Below are 17,409 nucleotides of genomic sequence, written 5' to 3' on the forward strand. Positions count from 1 at the left end.
GTAGCTGGCACCCATCTTCTGTGCTGTTGGCCTCTCAACACTGAGCCCTGGCCAGGCTCTGTTCTCCATTGCAGATCAGGTCAGATCCTGCCAGCCTGTCATCACCTGGGTCTGTTTTTCTTTAAATATGATCTGTGCATTGCCACGCTTTGCACTTGCCTTTCACCAACTTGCTGTTGCTTTCCATACCTCTGTCCCATGTTAATCAGTGATTTGCAATCCACTGCTGACCCAGGAGTCAAGCTGGTAACTTGTACCTCCTCTGTCATTCAAGCTCCCAGGGAAGCCAGAGGATGCTGACTGGCCACTGCCACCAGGCAGTGATACATGCAGGGAATACTAATTCACAACCAAAGACATCTCCTGCTCAAACTCATAAATGCACAAGCTTCCCCTCTTTCTGCACTGACATCTCCATTGTCATAGGTTGTCCCTGTATCCCATAAATGTCTGTCCCTTTCATCTCTCTGAAATTCTCCACTCTGATCACAGCAAGGTAGTGCTAAAAAGAATGAGTAGGTAGTATGACTGATCTCTGTAGGAGAACACATAGAGTGTTCAGCTTACAACCTCATGATGCTGTGGGGGATTTAGTGATCTTGGCCCTGCCCTTGTGGGTCTGCACAGGAACCACTTGTGCTGCTGGTAAAAGAGGCTAAAGGGGAAAACTAGATTAAAAAGAGCCCAGAATAATTTTGTGACCTCCCAGATCTGGGGACACTGACAAATTGCTTGTCTCTGGGAATTCTAGCTAGTTTCTGCTCAAAAGTTTTTTACTTAAGCTGAAGCGAATGTGTCTCAGCAGGTGGGATTTGCAAAGCTACATGAAAACCACAGTGCTTTCTATTCTTGAAACAATGCTATTTTTAACAGAAGACTTAAAAATGGTACTCAGAGCTCAGTCACCAATATTTCCTCCTTTTCCATTTACCCTGAAACTCATTTTCTTTGTTCCTTCTTGTTCTATGGTTCACTCTCAACTAGTTGGAGAACTGCTGATTTTCCTTTTTTGCCAAATGGGTCGTCTCCTGTACAGCTAGCTCATCTACCAGTTGCAGGGTTTTCCTCTTAAGACTTTAGTTATAGCACCAAAACTGTCACACTCAAAAATTTCTCACTGCATCCGTGTGCATCTTTGACGTGTTCGTGAACTCATTCTTCTCTCTACTAAATCTCCTACTGTGTTTTGTCCATATCCTCAGCTGCCACCTCTTCCAACCCTTTGTACATCTCATTAATGGCTAAACCCTCGAGCATCTCATCTGAGGTCTGGGACCCGTAGACTTTACACTAGAATGCATGTGAAAACACCGGCTACTAAATATTCCCCACAGTGTCCTTTTTTATGGATAGGGAAATCATGCATTTTTTCCAATAAATCATGTTCTGAATTTCCCACTTCTCTTCATCCTCATCACTCCAGTAAGACCCTACTGGCCTATGCAATAATATAACTCACTTCATTTTCCACATATGAGACTCAATACCGAATGCTCTGCGTTTATGGACTTCAGGTCCACTGTGTGATATTTGGTTCCTGGACAATATTTTTGCCATATGTTCTGCTCCACCGAAAGACATCAACAATGGCTGAACCTTAGGTGTGTCTGATAACACGTATCTGCACTGCATACCTGCTATAAAAGTAGTCATAATTCATGAAATTGGATAAGATTCTATCAAACCTGGTGCGCTTTATAGAAGGCATCTGTAAAGATGACGGTTTTTCTGCCAAAATGATGAGATCCTTGACTACTTCCTCCTCCAATGCTTTGATATATTTCCAGCACAAGAGACATTGTGAAGAAAAATAGTGTCCCTTATGTACACAATCCCCAAAGTTGATTTAAAGCAGTGATTTTTCATATAGTGAGGCACATTCATGGAGGAGGCAGCAACATGTGATAGAGGGACATGAGCAGGTGTCCAATCTGCTAAACCCAACCACAGGAACCTTAGAGACAGTGGCAATGTGGAGATATTCAGATGCTTTTGGATAGGCTACCAAGTCTGCACAGGGAAGGAAAAGGGCTTAAGTCAGGTGGGAATGGAACAATAACATGTATTGGTTTCAGCACAGAACTGCTCATTGCTTTAGCTAACTACACCCCGTAACACATTGAAAACACAGAGTATCAAGAGAAGGCAAACAAAACTGGAGCTTGTCTGAGCTCAGGCAGTCATGAACATCGGCCACAGAAATTTGTCCTCATGCTGCTGCAGCTGTCGCTCCAGCCATGCTGTGCTGCACTGGCACCACAACTGCTAACATGATCCCCACAAATCATGGCTGACTTTCGCCACTGCAGCCAGAGAGAGCTGAAACACTGCCCAACGCTACCTGTGTGCTCATGATGAGGCTCTAAATTCAGCGTCCCCCTAAGAGGCATGGAAAATGCAGAACCTGAAAGAGTCATCTGCAGTTTCAGGCAGAAACCTCCAAAGAAGAGGTGCTCAATTCATACTCTATTTGTTTAAATGTAGTGTCATTTGCACAGACTATGGAAAAGTCCTCAGTAGAAAACAAGCCTTGCCTATTAGCTGTGAAAGAGCAGGAAAAGGGTCTTTTTTTTTCTTCAGATGAAGTTATTGGAAGCTGAGGAACTGCTTGTGTGGATGTGGTGTCTGGTCTAAATAGGATCACAGGAAAAATAGGTTAAAACTAAGTCTACATGCACATTGGTCTTTGGCAGAGTATCAAGCTTTACATCAAAATTTCCATGAGAGCCAGTATCCATAACTTGCGGTGTTTTCTTTTGCAACATGAAGGAAAAGAACACCTGGGGAAAGTTACCAGAGAGATGAAAAGAAAGCAAGAAGATCCTGTGAGAAACTAAATCTGGGAAACAAACTTCAGTTTGATCTAGCATGGCTCTTTTAGGATGCTTACCCTTTGCTAAATGCAATTTGGCATAGGAAAGATCCACCCTGACTTCAGAATCTCTCAGAGCAAAACTAAGTTCCCTTCAAGTCTTAGAGGGAGGAGCTCAAACTGATTCATTTTGCCCACATACCAACGTGGTGCCAACTGTTACCAACCTGTGACTCAATCACAAAATTTGTTTTCTCCTTAATGCTGCAGCTTCACTAAATGCAACGGCAGAGCAGCTTTCATTTCAAAGCAAGAGAACAACACTGAGCTTGATCAGCATTTTTAATGCCTCCGAAAAACAAGGCAAATCTCAAAATATTTATTGGAAAAAGAATTATCTCAACTTAGTCTTGATATTCCTCTATGCCAGTGATTAGCAGAACTGTGTGAATAAGAGATGGAGAAAAGAAAGGAAGTTTGTATACCTGATCAGTCACTGTACATCAGCAAATAAACACGATAAAATGCCTGTCTTGCTTTTCTGTCTGTGAAAGAATGAGTGGAAGGTCTGGGTGTGAATTCTCATTATGGTCTACCAAAAGAAGCCCAGCAATGACGATGGTGCTATTGGCATTTCTAAAGTAATTCAGAATGTATGCCTCATGCACTGCAGTGACCAAATCAAATCCCAGCAGCCTGAATCCTACCACAATATTTCAGTCTTACTTATCACTTATTTCTGATTGGAACTAATTCTTTTTGTACGAAAGGACTGTGTTTTGTTTAGGAAAGGAAATCTGTAAGGATAACAGGTAGCAAAGACTCCATAACTGCAGTGAACTCTAATACAAAAACCCAACAGCACTTTATCATAGCAATCACATGGAGTTTTAGGCTGTGAAACATCAATGAAGTCTACATCTCTGAAACACAAATGCACAGTATGGAGAAGCAGCAACAAAGCAAAGAAAGCAAAACGCTGCTGAGCAGAAACCTTGTCGCAGTGCCAGCAATCACTTACTTCTTTTCTGTTCCTGGCTTTCACAGAGAAGATGGTAAGGCGCTCTGACCCGAGCTGTACTCACAGGCTGCTCTGTAGGGACTTCAGGAAGTTGCCTACGATACTGCGTAGTCATAAGAGTCATGGGCTTAAAGAAAGTACACTGCTGATGACTTCATCAGGGTGCAAGTGTCACTTGTAGCTAGGTGCATGGTTACAGATGGGAGAGTGAGTGGAATCCCCTAGCCTTTAGAGTCTTGGTTCTGTCATTACTTGAGGTCGTTGTAAAGAGGCATCTACAGTAACTGCATTGGGAAGTTCTGCTCCTGAAAATATCCTGAAAGACAAGAGGTAGAAGAATATATTTACTACTTACTGTAAGTAGAGGACACTCAGAAAGGGGAAAATACAAAAGGTCAGGACAGAAAAATGTGGCATTGGTGGGAAGTTAGAGGAATAAACAAAGCATGGTGCTTGTGGGTCTGTGTCAGCACAGCCCCCGGACTGAGGGCTGTGGCATTTCTACTGATCAGAGCACACAGATTATGGGAGTTTCTACAACACTGCTGCAAATTCAGAGGTTTCAAAAAGTCCTCTGAAGCAGTCTGTTCCATTGGATGTCTTCTGCATTGCCTTCAGACACCAAGCAGTGCCCACACACACTGCTGCCCTTCTACCAGGGGCTCTTGCATGCAGAAGATCTGCTGTGCATGGCTGCTGCTTTTTACCAGCTAGCAGCTCAGAAACCACAGCTGCATTTTAGCAGGGAGTCTGTGAGAAGGGCACAACTTCCTGCCCTGCTGTGACGAATGAGGCAGCACAGCCTTCTTTGGAGGTGTTTGGGCTGTTGCTCTTTGGCTCCAACCTCCATTTAATACATCCTTCTTGTTATGGCAGGTAACCTTGGGCTCTGCTGGAAATGTGTGGCTGTGTCATGAAGAGCTGATGGGTAATGAAGGAAGCAGAGACTGACCCATGCAGTCAGGAGAGAAGCTAGGAGAAAAGAAACAAATTTTACACAAAACAAACATTAATTCCTTAACAAAGGAATTAATTTCTTTCAAATTCAGCCATTTGTACGGTGGTGGGAAAATGTAGGTTTAGCTCTTGTAACTGCTAGGCTTCATTTGTGACCAGGAACATCATTTCTTGGACCCTGTCCTTGGTGTATACCCATCATGCCATGGACACTACAGTGTTGGGCTCTCAGGCTCTGGCAGAGAAACAGGCTAACTGCAATAGGCTCTCATTTCTTATATGTATGGTGGAGATAATACATATCCTGGGTGTCTCAAGTCCATTTAGCTGTACACGTACGAAAAAAGTTAGGTATTTAATTGGATGAGAAGCCCAATAGAAGAGGGTGGTGATATGAAGAAAAAGCTATTCTGTTTGCAGTGATGCTAGAATGGATTATGCGACCAGATGCTTACTGACTCCCACTGACATAGATGTGAGGATATCCAAATAAAAACACTTACGCATTTGCCAGCAAGATATTTTGGTGACACAGTGAAAGTTGTGTGGTTCTCCATAGAGAAATGGAAGACAACACCTCTCTGTGCTCTTAAATATTCCATATGGACTTGAAAAACATTACTACTTAGAATCACTGCTTCTTCATTTATGGCCCAAATCAACATTACCCTCAGTTATTGCCCTAGCAAGTTGAGGTCAGATGTCAAGATTTCACATTCAGGATACTTTCAAAAGCTTTTGACATGATCTTCAGTGACTGGAGATGAGAACAGAGACATGGGTGGCAAAAACAAACCAAACATTTCAAGTAAGTTTAGTCTGTGTTCCACAGAGATAACTCAAGCAGTACAGCAATATAAATTTTGGCCTCAGATGTATTGTACTGCTGTCGTGTTCAGGCAGAATAAAGATCTGATAAAGAACCATTTATAGCAGAAAGCAGAAACCCTCTGGCCTCCATCTAAATTCAGCTGAAGTACATGGAAACATTTCTTTGCACTTTGGTGAGTTTAGATAGGTCACTTTGAGCTTATTTCTTTCTGTCTTTTAATTCCTGGGTGCTATTAAGACAGGCACAATGTTTACACAGGTTGAACTTTGTATAAGGTGTCTTCATATCATCTTCCTATTGGTGTACCAAGGCTATCCAAAGTATAGGAAAAGAGTCCAGCCTTTGTTAGCTCACTGCTGTGTAGCATAGAACTTTCTTGAGAGTTTTGCAGTACTACATTAGAGAAAACGATTGTGCATCGTTGATCAGAAAACAGAAATAGCTACGTGAGACTGGTGGGGTTCAGTGTCTTTGAAGGACTTTCAGGCTGAGTTATTCTCTCCCCATTTTCATTCAGAAACTCCTGAGTAGTTTCTGGTAGAATATTTGACATTTCTCTGTTCCACTGCAGATGAAAATGTGCATTGTTAGTGTTATCTTCCCCTCATCGTGACCTAAATTAAAAATAGCAAGAACCTACGAATGAAGAAGACCTCAGATTCCCTCTCTGTTCTACCTCCCCATGAACCACTCCAGGATAGCAATGGCCAAAGTGAGGCTCAGAAGCTCAGAGAGCTGCTGAGCTCTGTGTCTCTCTGACCAAGCACAAGGTGGAGATGTCTCAGTGAACAAGTCTCCCTGCACAGATATGACACACCTATTGTACCTAATGAAGAGCCTCAGCAGCTCCAGATCTGAACGCAGTTTGGACGTGACAATGGCTGTGATGCCACTGGGCATCACAACCTGTCACAGGAACAAAACCCAGGAATGCAAGCTTTTTTTGCACCTGATATCAAGATTGATCACACGTAAGATCCCTCAAGCAAGATACTGTGGGATGGGCAGGGCAGCTCCACTCCACCTTGTCAATTAGGCCAGATAAGTGGCAAAAGAAGTGGTGTGCCTTTCTGGTTTCTTAGGCACATGCACACAGAAACCCTCCTTTAGTGCTGATGGATATGAAACACAGAAGTGTCAGCTGCTGAGATTTCTAATGCACTGATTTTTTTTTCTAAGCGTGATGTGTGCAGTGCTGCCATAAGGTGGGATGACATTGATGAATTGCTTTTGCTTTGTCAATCTGCATAAATGCCTGCATCCCACACCTGTGCTTTAAAGCTCCACTGATTTTGACTCACCTGCTTCTGTAAATTGTAGAAATCTGCCCTTCCTCAGCCTGCACTGATGTGGCAATGTATGCCTGGGGGGGTGGAAATCTGTAAGTCCTATGCCTGATCATGACCTCCTCAAGCAAAAGTCTCACCCTGAACAGCAAAGCCCTGTTTGGTTTGGCAGTCCTATGTCTGCAGGCACTGGGATTAATGTATGCCATGGCAAAACTCCCTGGCAGTGTGCAGTTAATTGCCACGCAATGCGTTTTGGAGACCTTTAGCTTTACTTTTGGCTTTACTTACTTTACCAGGGAAATAAGAGGTTTGCCTTTCGTACAGTCAGAGTAAAGAGGTCTCTGTGTGTCCGTGGGGTCCTCAGGAGGAGATAATATGCACTACTACCTTACAGTAGGTAGTACAGTAGGTACAGCAGCCTCGCAAGGAGACACTACTGCAGCCTAAGCTGAAGTCAGTGAATGTGGTGCAGCAAGAATGGGTTTGGCTGCACATTCCCAGACCTTACAACCCACCCACGTCATTATTTCCTATGGTTTGAAGTGCCATTAAAAAAAGAAAAAAGAAGGCAGCTGAAAACTATAAATAGATGTAGATAGCAGGTGGGGACTGCAGCCCAAACTGCTGAGCTGCTGCATGATGTTGGTGCTGCTGCTGTGCTTGCAGATGTGCTGGAGCCCTCTGACAGATACGTTTGGGTTGTTTTTTTCTTGTTGTTTTGATTAAACACCTTCTTATTCTAAGAAATGATAACACCCCCAGGGTGAAAAAGGTTACTGCTGTCTGTGTTGTGCTGCAAAAGTGGCTCAAAGCGTAGGCATTTCTGATTTTTTTTTACAAAGACAGAGAAGCAGCACCTGAATTCTGCTCAGCCCTGGCAGACAGAGGGAAGAATCAATTGAATGTCCATGACACGGTCTGATCTGAGCAACCAAGTTTATCCCGTGGTGTAAATATAGAGAAATTCAAGCTGCTTTTGCACCTTCTATACACTGTGTTGTAATTTCAAATCTGTGTTCCTCTTTTTTTGTGTGTGTTTGTTTTGTTTCTCCTTGGAAGGCATCTAAGAAAGAGTCAAATGATGAACCTGCAGTATGTGAGTACCACTCAAGGGAATGGTTTATGAGGAGGCTGGACGTTTTCATGTGGCTACCCAAAGCTCCTCTGTGGTCCTTTTATATTTGTCTGCTATATCTTAGGTTATAGAAAAGCTATATTTCAACCACGAAATTGGTATCATCAAACTTGTCTACTGGTTTGAAAACTCCAGGGAGGTGAACAGCCCAAGGACACGCAGAAGGGATCTGGGATCAGCGACTCAAAGACCTCAGCTGTATATTCCAGTGGATTTTCCCTCCTGTTGCTGATTTGCAGCAAGGCTTGGCAAATTATAGACACTTGATCACCTCTTCCTTGTGTGTTCAGGGAGCCTCCCTGCAGGCTATCTATGGCAAAGACCCCATCAGACCAGCCCAGAGGGCTGTTCTGTGGACTCTGAGGGTGAGTGGCTTTTAGGAAGCTTGTCAGGGAAATTGCTCCTGAGCTGACCTGCACTGGCAGGCTCCCCTGGCACAGATGTGTTGGGATTTCACTGCTGAGGGGCACCTTGGAGAAATGCAGCAGGCATTTTGCAGGGCAGAGATAACACTGAAAATAGTAACCTACAAATGGTTTGATTTACCAATTAGCATGTGCAAGAGCTGGAGTGTAAGTGTCACAGGAAAAGGATGGAGGAGAAGTGGGAGGAAAAGAGCATGGGGACAACAGATCTGTGGATTTCATTGGGCATGGGGCTTCCTGTCCTGGATTTTCTCCTGAGCATGATGCATTGTGGACCTCTCTGATCACATATGAACGCTGAGGATGCAAGTGCTTTGCTTGAAAGGAAATGTTCTTATTTATTTACCAAGAAGGGCAATTTGCATCATCTCTGTGTTCCACTACACTAGGAACTCCCTTGTGCATCTATATGGTTGGAAATACCATGGGTGTGCTAGCTCTTATCTAAAGCAAACAATTCCCTGAGCTGAAAATCCGAACTTCAGCAGCTCCATGTAGTGGAGAAGTGGTTGCAGAGCAGGCACGTGGAGTTGTTCCCCTTGTGTTCCATTTCTCAGACTTTCTCAACAGCTCCTTTTGCACGAAGACCTCAGATGTCTCTGTGACTTTCCTGCAAGGCAATCCCTCCAATAATGTCAGCCTCAGGAGGCAACAGGGGACATATCTCTGCCAGCAGCATGTAGCTCCATAAGAACACCATGGGGAACCTGCCATGGGAGAAACCCTTGCATGTACAGAGTCCATACAGGGAGCTGGCAGCAATGAACAGATATATATGAAGCATGGATGTGGCTGAGGAGGGCTCAGCCATCCCAGAAGCCTGGTGTATGCAAGAAGAAAGTGTCAGAGCACTTGTCACAGCACAGTGTCTTGAATCATAGGATCATAGAATCGTTTGAGTTGGAAGGGACCATTAAAGGGCATCATGTCCAACCTCTTTGCAATGAATAGGGACACCCACAGCTCCATCAGGTGCTCAGAGCCCCATCCATCCTTACCTTGAGGGATGGGTAGATGGGAGAGGCCCCTTCCAGCTGCTGCTGCTGAGCTATTACAAGCAATTTACTGCTCTGAAGAAAGAAAAGAGCCTGACTAAGCCAGAAAAGTCCCAGATAGTGTCAGAAATAACAAGTATGGACTGCCTTGAGATTTCTAGGTACGCATATACACTGAGGAAAAAAAATCAAAGCTTTTCCATTCCTTTCCAAACAGCTTTTCAGTTCCTTTTAACATCTTAAAGACAGAACAGAAAAATTCACTGGAAATCACCCTTAAAAATGCTGACTTTTTTTACTTTTTTTTTTTTGTTGTTACTTTTTTTTTTAGTATAAATAATTCTTCTCTTAGATTCAACTTTCTGAAGACACTTAGGCTTGTGTTCAGCAGTTTCCATTCACTTAAACAATTAATTTATAGCCTTACCTTCCTAACATGATTTCCACAGCCTACTTGGTGCTGGGATCTTATTTCTTTGAAATAAGCAACCATGTTACGTGGAAAGACTCTTTAAGATTGCAAAGCATCCATTCCATCACCTTTTCTCCTGAGGTTCTATGTAAGAACTATCTAGCTATCTAAGGTTCTCCTAAGCTTCAGTCACCTTGCAAATAGAGAATATAAGGAACAATAAATGGTAAATACTATACTATAAATGGTAAAATAGTAAATACCAAATAATGGTGTAACTTCACATTATGCTGGGATGGTACAGGTGTATTTTAATGCAGGGTGCTGGAAAAGAGGAAATCTGGCTGCCCTACAACCTGCAATGCACAGAAGTGACATCTGAGTTTGCTTTCTTAGAGTGAGCTTATAAAGTGGAAGCAAAGCTCTTTGCACTCCAGGCACAGGATGCTTTTGCATTAAACTTCTGTGCAGCCTCAATGTGTGGAGAAATGCAAATATCTGATAATTTTCCATCAGCTCTGGTACAGTATGTGACCAGAAAATGAGAAGGAAACAGATACAACTCAGTGCTGAACTGGTCTTGTGGGCTCTTTTCACTGGTCTCATCTTTGCATCAGCTGTGTTAACTGCTTACACTGAAGATATTTTGAGACGAAGTGGCAAAAACCCACTGTATGAAACTCAGATTATTGCTGCATATTAAAAAATATAGAGATATCTACCTTTAACAAGCATGCAGGGAACTCACAAAATTCTGCAGGAATCAATAGCAGGGCTCCAGCTGACTTGGCTGGGGGAAGTCAGTCACAGTGTGCTGCCAGTGTTGCTCAGATCCCAGCAAATAGAATCTCTTGTAAGAGAAAGGCAGCTTGCACTCCAGCTGCAGAAATGGATCAAAATAACTCGTATCAGGCTTCCAAGTGCCAGGTACCAAAGAAAACAGTAATGCAAGCATACCCACCAAAGTCTGATTTTCTTTTTGCTACAGAGGACCCCTCATGCCTCATTACCTCAGGTCACAGAATCACAGAATTGTAGGGGATGGAAGGGACTTCTGGGGATCATCCGCTAAATCAGGTTCCCTACAGTAAGTTGCACAGGAAAGTGTCCAGGTAGGTTCTGAATATCTCCAGAGGAGATTCCATGACCTTGTTCCAGTGCTCTGTCACCCACAGAGTAAGGAATTTCACACAGAGGGTGGTGAAGAACTGGAACAGGTTGCCCAAGGAGGCTGTGGATGCCCCATCCCTGGAGGCATGCAAAGCCAGGCTGGATGTGGCTCTGGGCAGCCTGGTCTGCTGGTTGGCGACCCTGCACATAGCAGGGGGGTTGAAACTAGATGATCACTGTGGTCTTTTCAACCCAGGCCATTCTATGATTCTATGATTCTATGAATTTCTTTCTCGAGTTCCCATATTCCAGTTTATGCCTGTTGCCCCTTGTCCAATTCCTAGGCACCACCAAAAGAGCCTGACCCCATCCACCTGGCTTCTGTCCCTTAGATATTTATATTTATAATGATAAGACGTTTTCAGGTGCCCTGAAGAAATCTGACTTTGCATGACTGCAGCCAGGCAGTGCCTTTCCTCAAATCTTCTTTAAAGACCAAAGAAACCAGCAGATGCAGCAGAAGCATTAGCCACCATCCTCCAGTTTCCCCACCATGTGTGATTTCTGTTATCAACCTTTCACTTTATGTGTAAGCTGATATTTGTGGTCTCAGCCTGCTTCCTGGCAGACTTAGTGAGACATACACCTATCCTTGTGGTTTCCAGTATTATTTGTAGTGTTGCAGTTCATCCCTGCTGTATGGATCTGATGCCCCTTGCTATGGGCTATGTGTAAAACTAACATAGAGGGACACCAGGATGCTGCAGGCTTCAGTTTAACATAGCACCTAAATGTTAGTGGGCACAGCTCCAGGAGGAAGGGTAATCTGACATCAGTCTGTCTTGTTCCAAAGGAGAAGGCTTTGCTCTTTAAAAAATAAACAACAGGACAATTTTCTGCCATTTCAGTGAGAAGAATTGGCCCAAGCAAGGGTCTGACTAATGCCAGAGATGGCATAAAGACTGTGGCAGAAATCTGCTCTTCTGGCTCAGCTGCCTCCAGCTTAGGTCAGGCTGAATCATGTGCTTAAAATATTTTGTGACTTTGTGACTAATTGCAATGCCATTAGATCTGAGCCACTTTAGCAAGTAGACCTCTGTGAGAACAGAGTGGGATCCCTAGTGGCTATTGCTGTTAGCACCTGGTAGTGCAGTTTCAAAAAATCTGCTTTCTTGATTTGCTGCTTGATGGAATGGCAGCCTGGGGTGCTTCTGCTAATTTTGTTACTTTGAAATTTTAATGCATAGGATCATAGGATCATTTGAGTTGGGAGGAGCCCTTAAAGGCCATCTGGTCCAACCCCCCTGCAATGAGCAGGGACACCCACAGTTCCATCAGGTGCTCAGAGCCACATCCAGCCTGACCTTGGCTGTCTCCAGGGATGGAGCATCCACCACCTCTCTGGGCAATGTGTGCCAGTGCCTCACCACCTCTATTGTATAGTGGATACCTCACCTAGAATTTTTCCTCCCACTAGAGCAGGTTGCTTTGAATGCCTCCAGGAAGGGAGCATCCACATCCACACACGATGATCTAAAATTTTTGCTCTTACGCCTACCAAAAATATTTCTTCCCATGACACCTTATTTTACCTGCCTGTTAGAGAGAGGCCTTAATAGAAACATCAGTGGACAACAAAACATTAAATAATCATTGAATTACGCCAAAATCCTTTTGAAAAATACTAACAGCTTGGTGGTATTTACTCTTCAAAGTCTAATCCATTAGTTCAGAGTGAAGAGAAGCAACCTATTGTAGCTAAGAAACTTACTGAGCTCAATCACAAAATTACTTGAAAGGCAGCATACATTATAAGGTGAATTACTTCTTAATCCAATAAGTAATTTATAATAGCCTAAAATGAAAAATCAGATTCAATCTGCTGTTGGCCTTTTTTTGGTAACCACCAGTTTACAAATAGCCCCTACTTCCAAAAGACTATTCTGTGTCTGATGCTAAATTTCAGTTCACTTTATTTTGGCGTATCTGGGAGGAGTTTGTTTATTGTAAAACTGCAGGGAATTTCCAGATGGAAAGGAGGAGTCAGTACTTACAAAGCTGAACTCTGAGCTTTTCTGCCTAGCCTTTTTTTTTTCTGAGAAGAAAAAAAAAAGGAAAACAACAGTTCCCTTCTACTGGTGCTTTTCATCTGGCTGTGTAGGTGGTATGTTCACGTAATAGTCTGTTGGAGATTAAAGGAAGTGAGAGTGCTACATATCTTTTATCAGCAGGGGGAATCCCAGCTCCTTAAAGAGCGTGTGCAACTAGACGTGAGTAGCATCATTACAGGGTTCAAAAGATAAAACCAGCCCAAACAACCTCCTTCTCCCCAGACCTTCTCTAGAACTCCAGCAGGCATAAAACTGGGGCAGGTCCTTGACTGGGGATGTTGATGCTGGCTTTGGAGTGTGGTCTCTGTGCCTCACAAGCTGCTTGCTTCGCTCCGTTGCTCTTTGTTGAGTTCAAAGACATCCTGCTGGGTTGAAGCATCTCTCACAGAGAACTGCATGGCATCACTTTGGAGACATAAAGAATGAAGACCACCAGTCCATGGTGCATCTGGCCACTTCCTGTGGTGTTTTGTCCCATTTATCAAAGACTGTCCCTGAGAAGGGCCTCCTTTATTATAGTCAGTGTGTCTGGATTCCACAGAAGAGTCTGACTCCACACCATTCATATGTAAGGAGTACACCTGTCTCATACCAAATGAACACATCTATTTCAGCCTTCTCACCTAATGTAAAGTTTTTACTTCCTGGTATTTTCTTCACAAGTGAACTCCAGGTACAACCCTTAGAATGCTTTCTCAGTAGAAACACAGACAGCTAACATGGACCCACCTTTTGCAGAGCCCACATCTAAATCACATAATTTCCTTAGAAATCATGCTTTTTGGGGGGTTGGACTCAATGATCTCTACAGGTCCCTTCCAACCCCTACAATTCTGTGATCCTTTTCAACATCTGAGATTCAGGAAATGAGAAACCTTCAGCTAAACCCCCGATTGTCATCTTTTTCTTCAGCATGTAGCTATCCTACCACTGTAGTTATTGTCCTCCCATCCAGTGGGGAGTATCCAATTGTGCCTTCTGGTTCCTATGAGGTTTTGGGTTGTTCTGGAAAAGGTGTGGTGAAGGGATAGGGGAGTGTAAGAAGGTGAGGTTTGTGACTCTCCCATCCAAAGCGAGGCCAAATGTATGGAAAATGTATTTATAAATCAGAATGAAAGTGGCTGGGGAACTGACCCAGCAAGTGGGGAACTCAGCGCTCAGCTGGAAGTCCCAGACGTGGTGCTGGGGCTATTTTTGTCCCCTGGTGTGCCAGATCTAACAGAGAACGAGTCCTGGCAGTGGGGCCCAAAGCACAACTGCTGCCCGCACACCCACCAAAGGCTAACGGCCATGCTGGACTGTTAGCAAAGGATGCAAGAAACAAGTCTTTTTTGTGTGTGCAAATATTTGTGCAATCACAACATAGTCACAGAGGGCCGAGAGGTGATTTAGCAGTGATGAACAAGGACTAAAGCAAATAAAAGGCTGAAGAGCAGGGCAAGCCCTGAGCCTCGCACGGGTGGCTGTTTGCTCTGGCCTCTGAGCTGCAGGTAGCTCATGGATTCCCTTCATCAGATTGTTCTGAAGGATGCACAGAAGAACTGTGGCGATGTGGCACTGAGGGATGTGGTCAGTGGGCAGGTGGGGTGGGCTGGGATTGCACTAAACAATCTTAAACATCTTTTCCAACCTTAATGATTTTATAAAATTTCTCACTTCTTCAGCCCTCATAGCACTTATGGGAAACCTTCAGTGTTTTACAGGATACTGGGTTGTTCCATGGAACAGCACACAATGCCTTTGAAAACAGATTCCACCACTTCTAGTCCAGTATCATAAAGGTTGGAATCAGTTTGGTAAATGAATAGTTTAGTTCTTCAAAAGATGCTGATGACCATTTTCTGCATTCCCGTTCTTAGCTCACAGGTATGTGCATCTGTCACTTCTGTTTGCCTGTACTTGCACAGTTCATTCTCTTTACACTTTTGGAGTATTGATACATTATGAGCATTTCTTCCTTCTTTCCTCTTCTTCTTTTTTTTATTAACGTCACTATTAATTTTACTGCATCCTCCTAATGATATCCCTGCAAAAGCTTTAACTTTCTTCATAGACATTAAAATATAATCTTTCTTTGCTCCATTCTGTTTCCAGATAGTTTTAATTTCACTGGCTCATTTCTTACATTCAGTTGCTTCTATTTTATATTGATTGGCTCATTTCTCCCTTCTACATGTGGTGGATTGTTTTTCTATTTCATATCGATTCCTTCACCTCATTGCTGAACCAGGATGAAATTTTCAGCGTGTTCTGTGTGCACTGTTGACTTGGAAATCCTGATTTTTTGACCACGTGATAAACTCTTCATCAAAGGATTCAACTTGCATTCATATTTTTCTGCCCACATTTTTTTCTGTTAGTGAATCTGGAAAATAACTTTCCTTGAGTTGGAGAACTTAACTTCTTAACCTTGAGTGATTAGAGCATCCAGTGCAGCAAACAGTCAGGTCACAATCACGGTGGCTGATATTTGGAGGGCATCAAACTTTCCATCCAGCAATTAAGGTCACGATAATGAATGATCTCACCAGGGACTTAGTACCTGCTCTGTTAGAAATTTCACCCGTATCACCTAAATGCTGTTTTTCTATTGGCTGCATGCATCTTTGGTATACATCCCACTCTGAAGCCCTCTGTGCATACAGGATTTGTATTTCCACAAACTGGACAAGAATTCAATGAATTATGGGTTTAAGGAATAATTCTTCTTGATCTTCTTCCCTTGCCTGACATCTGTAGCAGATTTTTCTCTAGATATTCTTCCTCTTCTACACAACTTCTTATAAACCTGACTTAGCAGCAACTCACAAGCTGATAGTTATGATATAGAAAACCCCTACTCTCTCTGCCCTTCCTTATGAACAATTTTATTACTAAAATTGGGGAAGTCACTTCACCACCTCTCAAAGGCATCAATTGCATCAAATGCTTTCACAAGTAATGGAACTTCTTATTTGTCTCAGCACGTATCAGCTTTCTAGCATTGATATAAATGAGTAAAAGTTCTCATTTTTGTCCTCACTTGGTCCAGCTGAGTTGCTGTCTGCATGCAAAGTTGTGTGACAGCCACCTTCTCAGTGGAGAAGTCTCTAGTGCAGCTCTGTATTTGCTCTGCTGAAAACAGGTAGGTATGTGACAGCCATTTCTTTTTCTATTCCTGATGTAAATCTTCTTCCTAAAGAATAAAAGACAAGCAAAACAAAACCAGATTGCCTCATACCTAATGTGCTGGCTACCTACTGCTTATTCCCAAGTCATTCTGCTTTGCCTTCATGTATAAAGCTAGCACTCAAAATCACCACCTCTTTTTTTTGTTCATGCTGTTATTTCCTATCAGTTCCAGGTGTGAGAACAAAAAAGATCTGAATGCTCATGTGAGAATAGCTAGTTTTAGGAATTTTCAGGATGAATTTTGCTGATCTGTAGGCATTCACATGAATACCTACAAGTAGACTGACTCTAAAATGCTCATGAGTCACATTGCTGTTACAGTAATAAAAAAATTAAATGTCAGCTATAATATCTGGGTCAAGGGAAGGTGCTTGTGAGACAAGCTGTGGTTTTGAGAGTGCCTTACAAGAAGGTAAGAGGAAAGGGAGGGCATGCCACTAACAGTGATTGAACATGGAATTGAGAAAGGGAGAAATACAATAAGCCAACAAGCATCCTGCTGTGGTGACCAACAGCGTAGCTCTGGATGCCAAGTCCTGGCTCTCTTTTTGTAACAGGATGGTCAAGAGAAGTCAGGACTTGATCAGATTGAGAGACTGACCTTTCTGTTGGTTGCAGAGGACAGTACAGGATGGAAGAATGTAAAAATTGTGAATACAGTCATCACCTGCATGAAGGCAAAAGGCTACCCAGGCAAGTGGCTGCTGCAATCCCATGACTCACAGCAGGGACACTGCATTGGATGGAATTAGAGGGAGGCACCTGGGAGCAGTAGGAACTTAAAGACTGAGAAGTCATTGCTGCATCTCTTCTAAGAAGTCAGGATAAGACTTGAAGGTATTACAATCAGACAAGGTGCAAAAAGACAAGACAGGAAAAGTGGAGGAGGCAAAGGGACTTCTTTAGTGATGGTATTTTGGGTAGGCAGTCCAAAAGGAGAAGAGGAATAGTAAAGGTTGGTGGAGATAAAGAAGGTGTAAATAGGAGATTTTACTGTGAGAATAATGAGAAGAGTCCCAGAGTTTGGCAAGCGGATGGAGAAGTTTATGGATATGAAAACTCCACAACCTAGGGAGTTCAGCATCACAAAGTTGCACATCCTTAGACAAACTTCACACAAACTGCTGCCCATGTGTGCC

At 43.1% G+C, this 17,409-nt stretch overlaps 1 protein-coding gene across 3 annotated transcripts in view; it reads right to left on the reverse strand.

The window, feature by feature from the left end:
• GPR132 (G protein-coupled receptor 132) overlaps nt 1-17,409 on the reverse strand; it is a 74,828-nt gene that overhangs the window by 11,737 nt on the left and 45,682 nt on the right. The window contains exons 1-2 of one of the 3 annotated variants that reach the window (XM_042814819.1): nt 16,122-16,165; nt 3,834-4,149 (exon numbers count right to left, since the gene is read on the reverse strand). In XM_042814819.1, the coding sequence (XP_042670753.1) occupies nt 3,834-3,957 (124 nt within the window). In that variant the 5' untranslated portion in view covers nt 3,958-4,149; nt 16,122-16,165. Of the gene's footprint in view, nt 1-3,833; nt 4,150-10,600; nt 10,669-16,121; nt 16,166-17,409 lie in introns of those variants that run through there. The other 2 variants (XM_042814821.1, XM_042814818.1) reach the window with 2 other exon arrangements.

The sequence above is a fragment of the Centrocercus urophasianus genome, unplaced genomic scaffold, assembly GCF_019232065.1.
Source record: "Centrocercus urophasianus isolate 14NV4802_14NV808 unplaced genomic scaffold, USGS_Curo_1.0 seq_14, whole genome shotgun sequence".
NCBI classification, from domain to species: domain Eukaryota; kingdom Metazoa; phylum Chordata; class Aves; order Galliformes; family Phasianidae; genus Centrocercus; species Centrocercus urophasianus.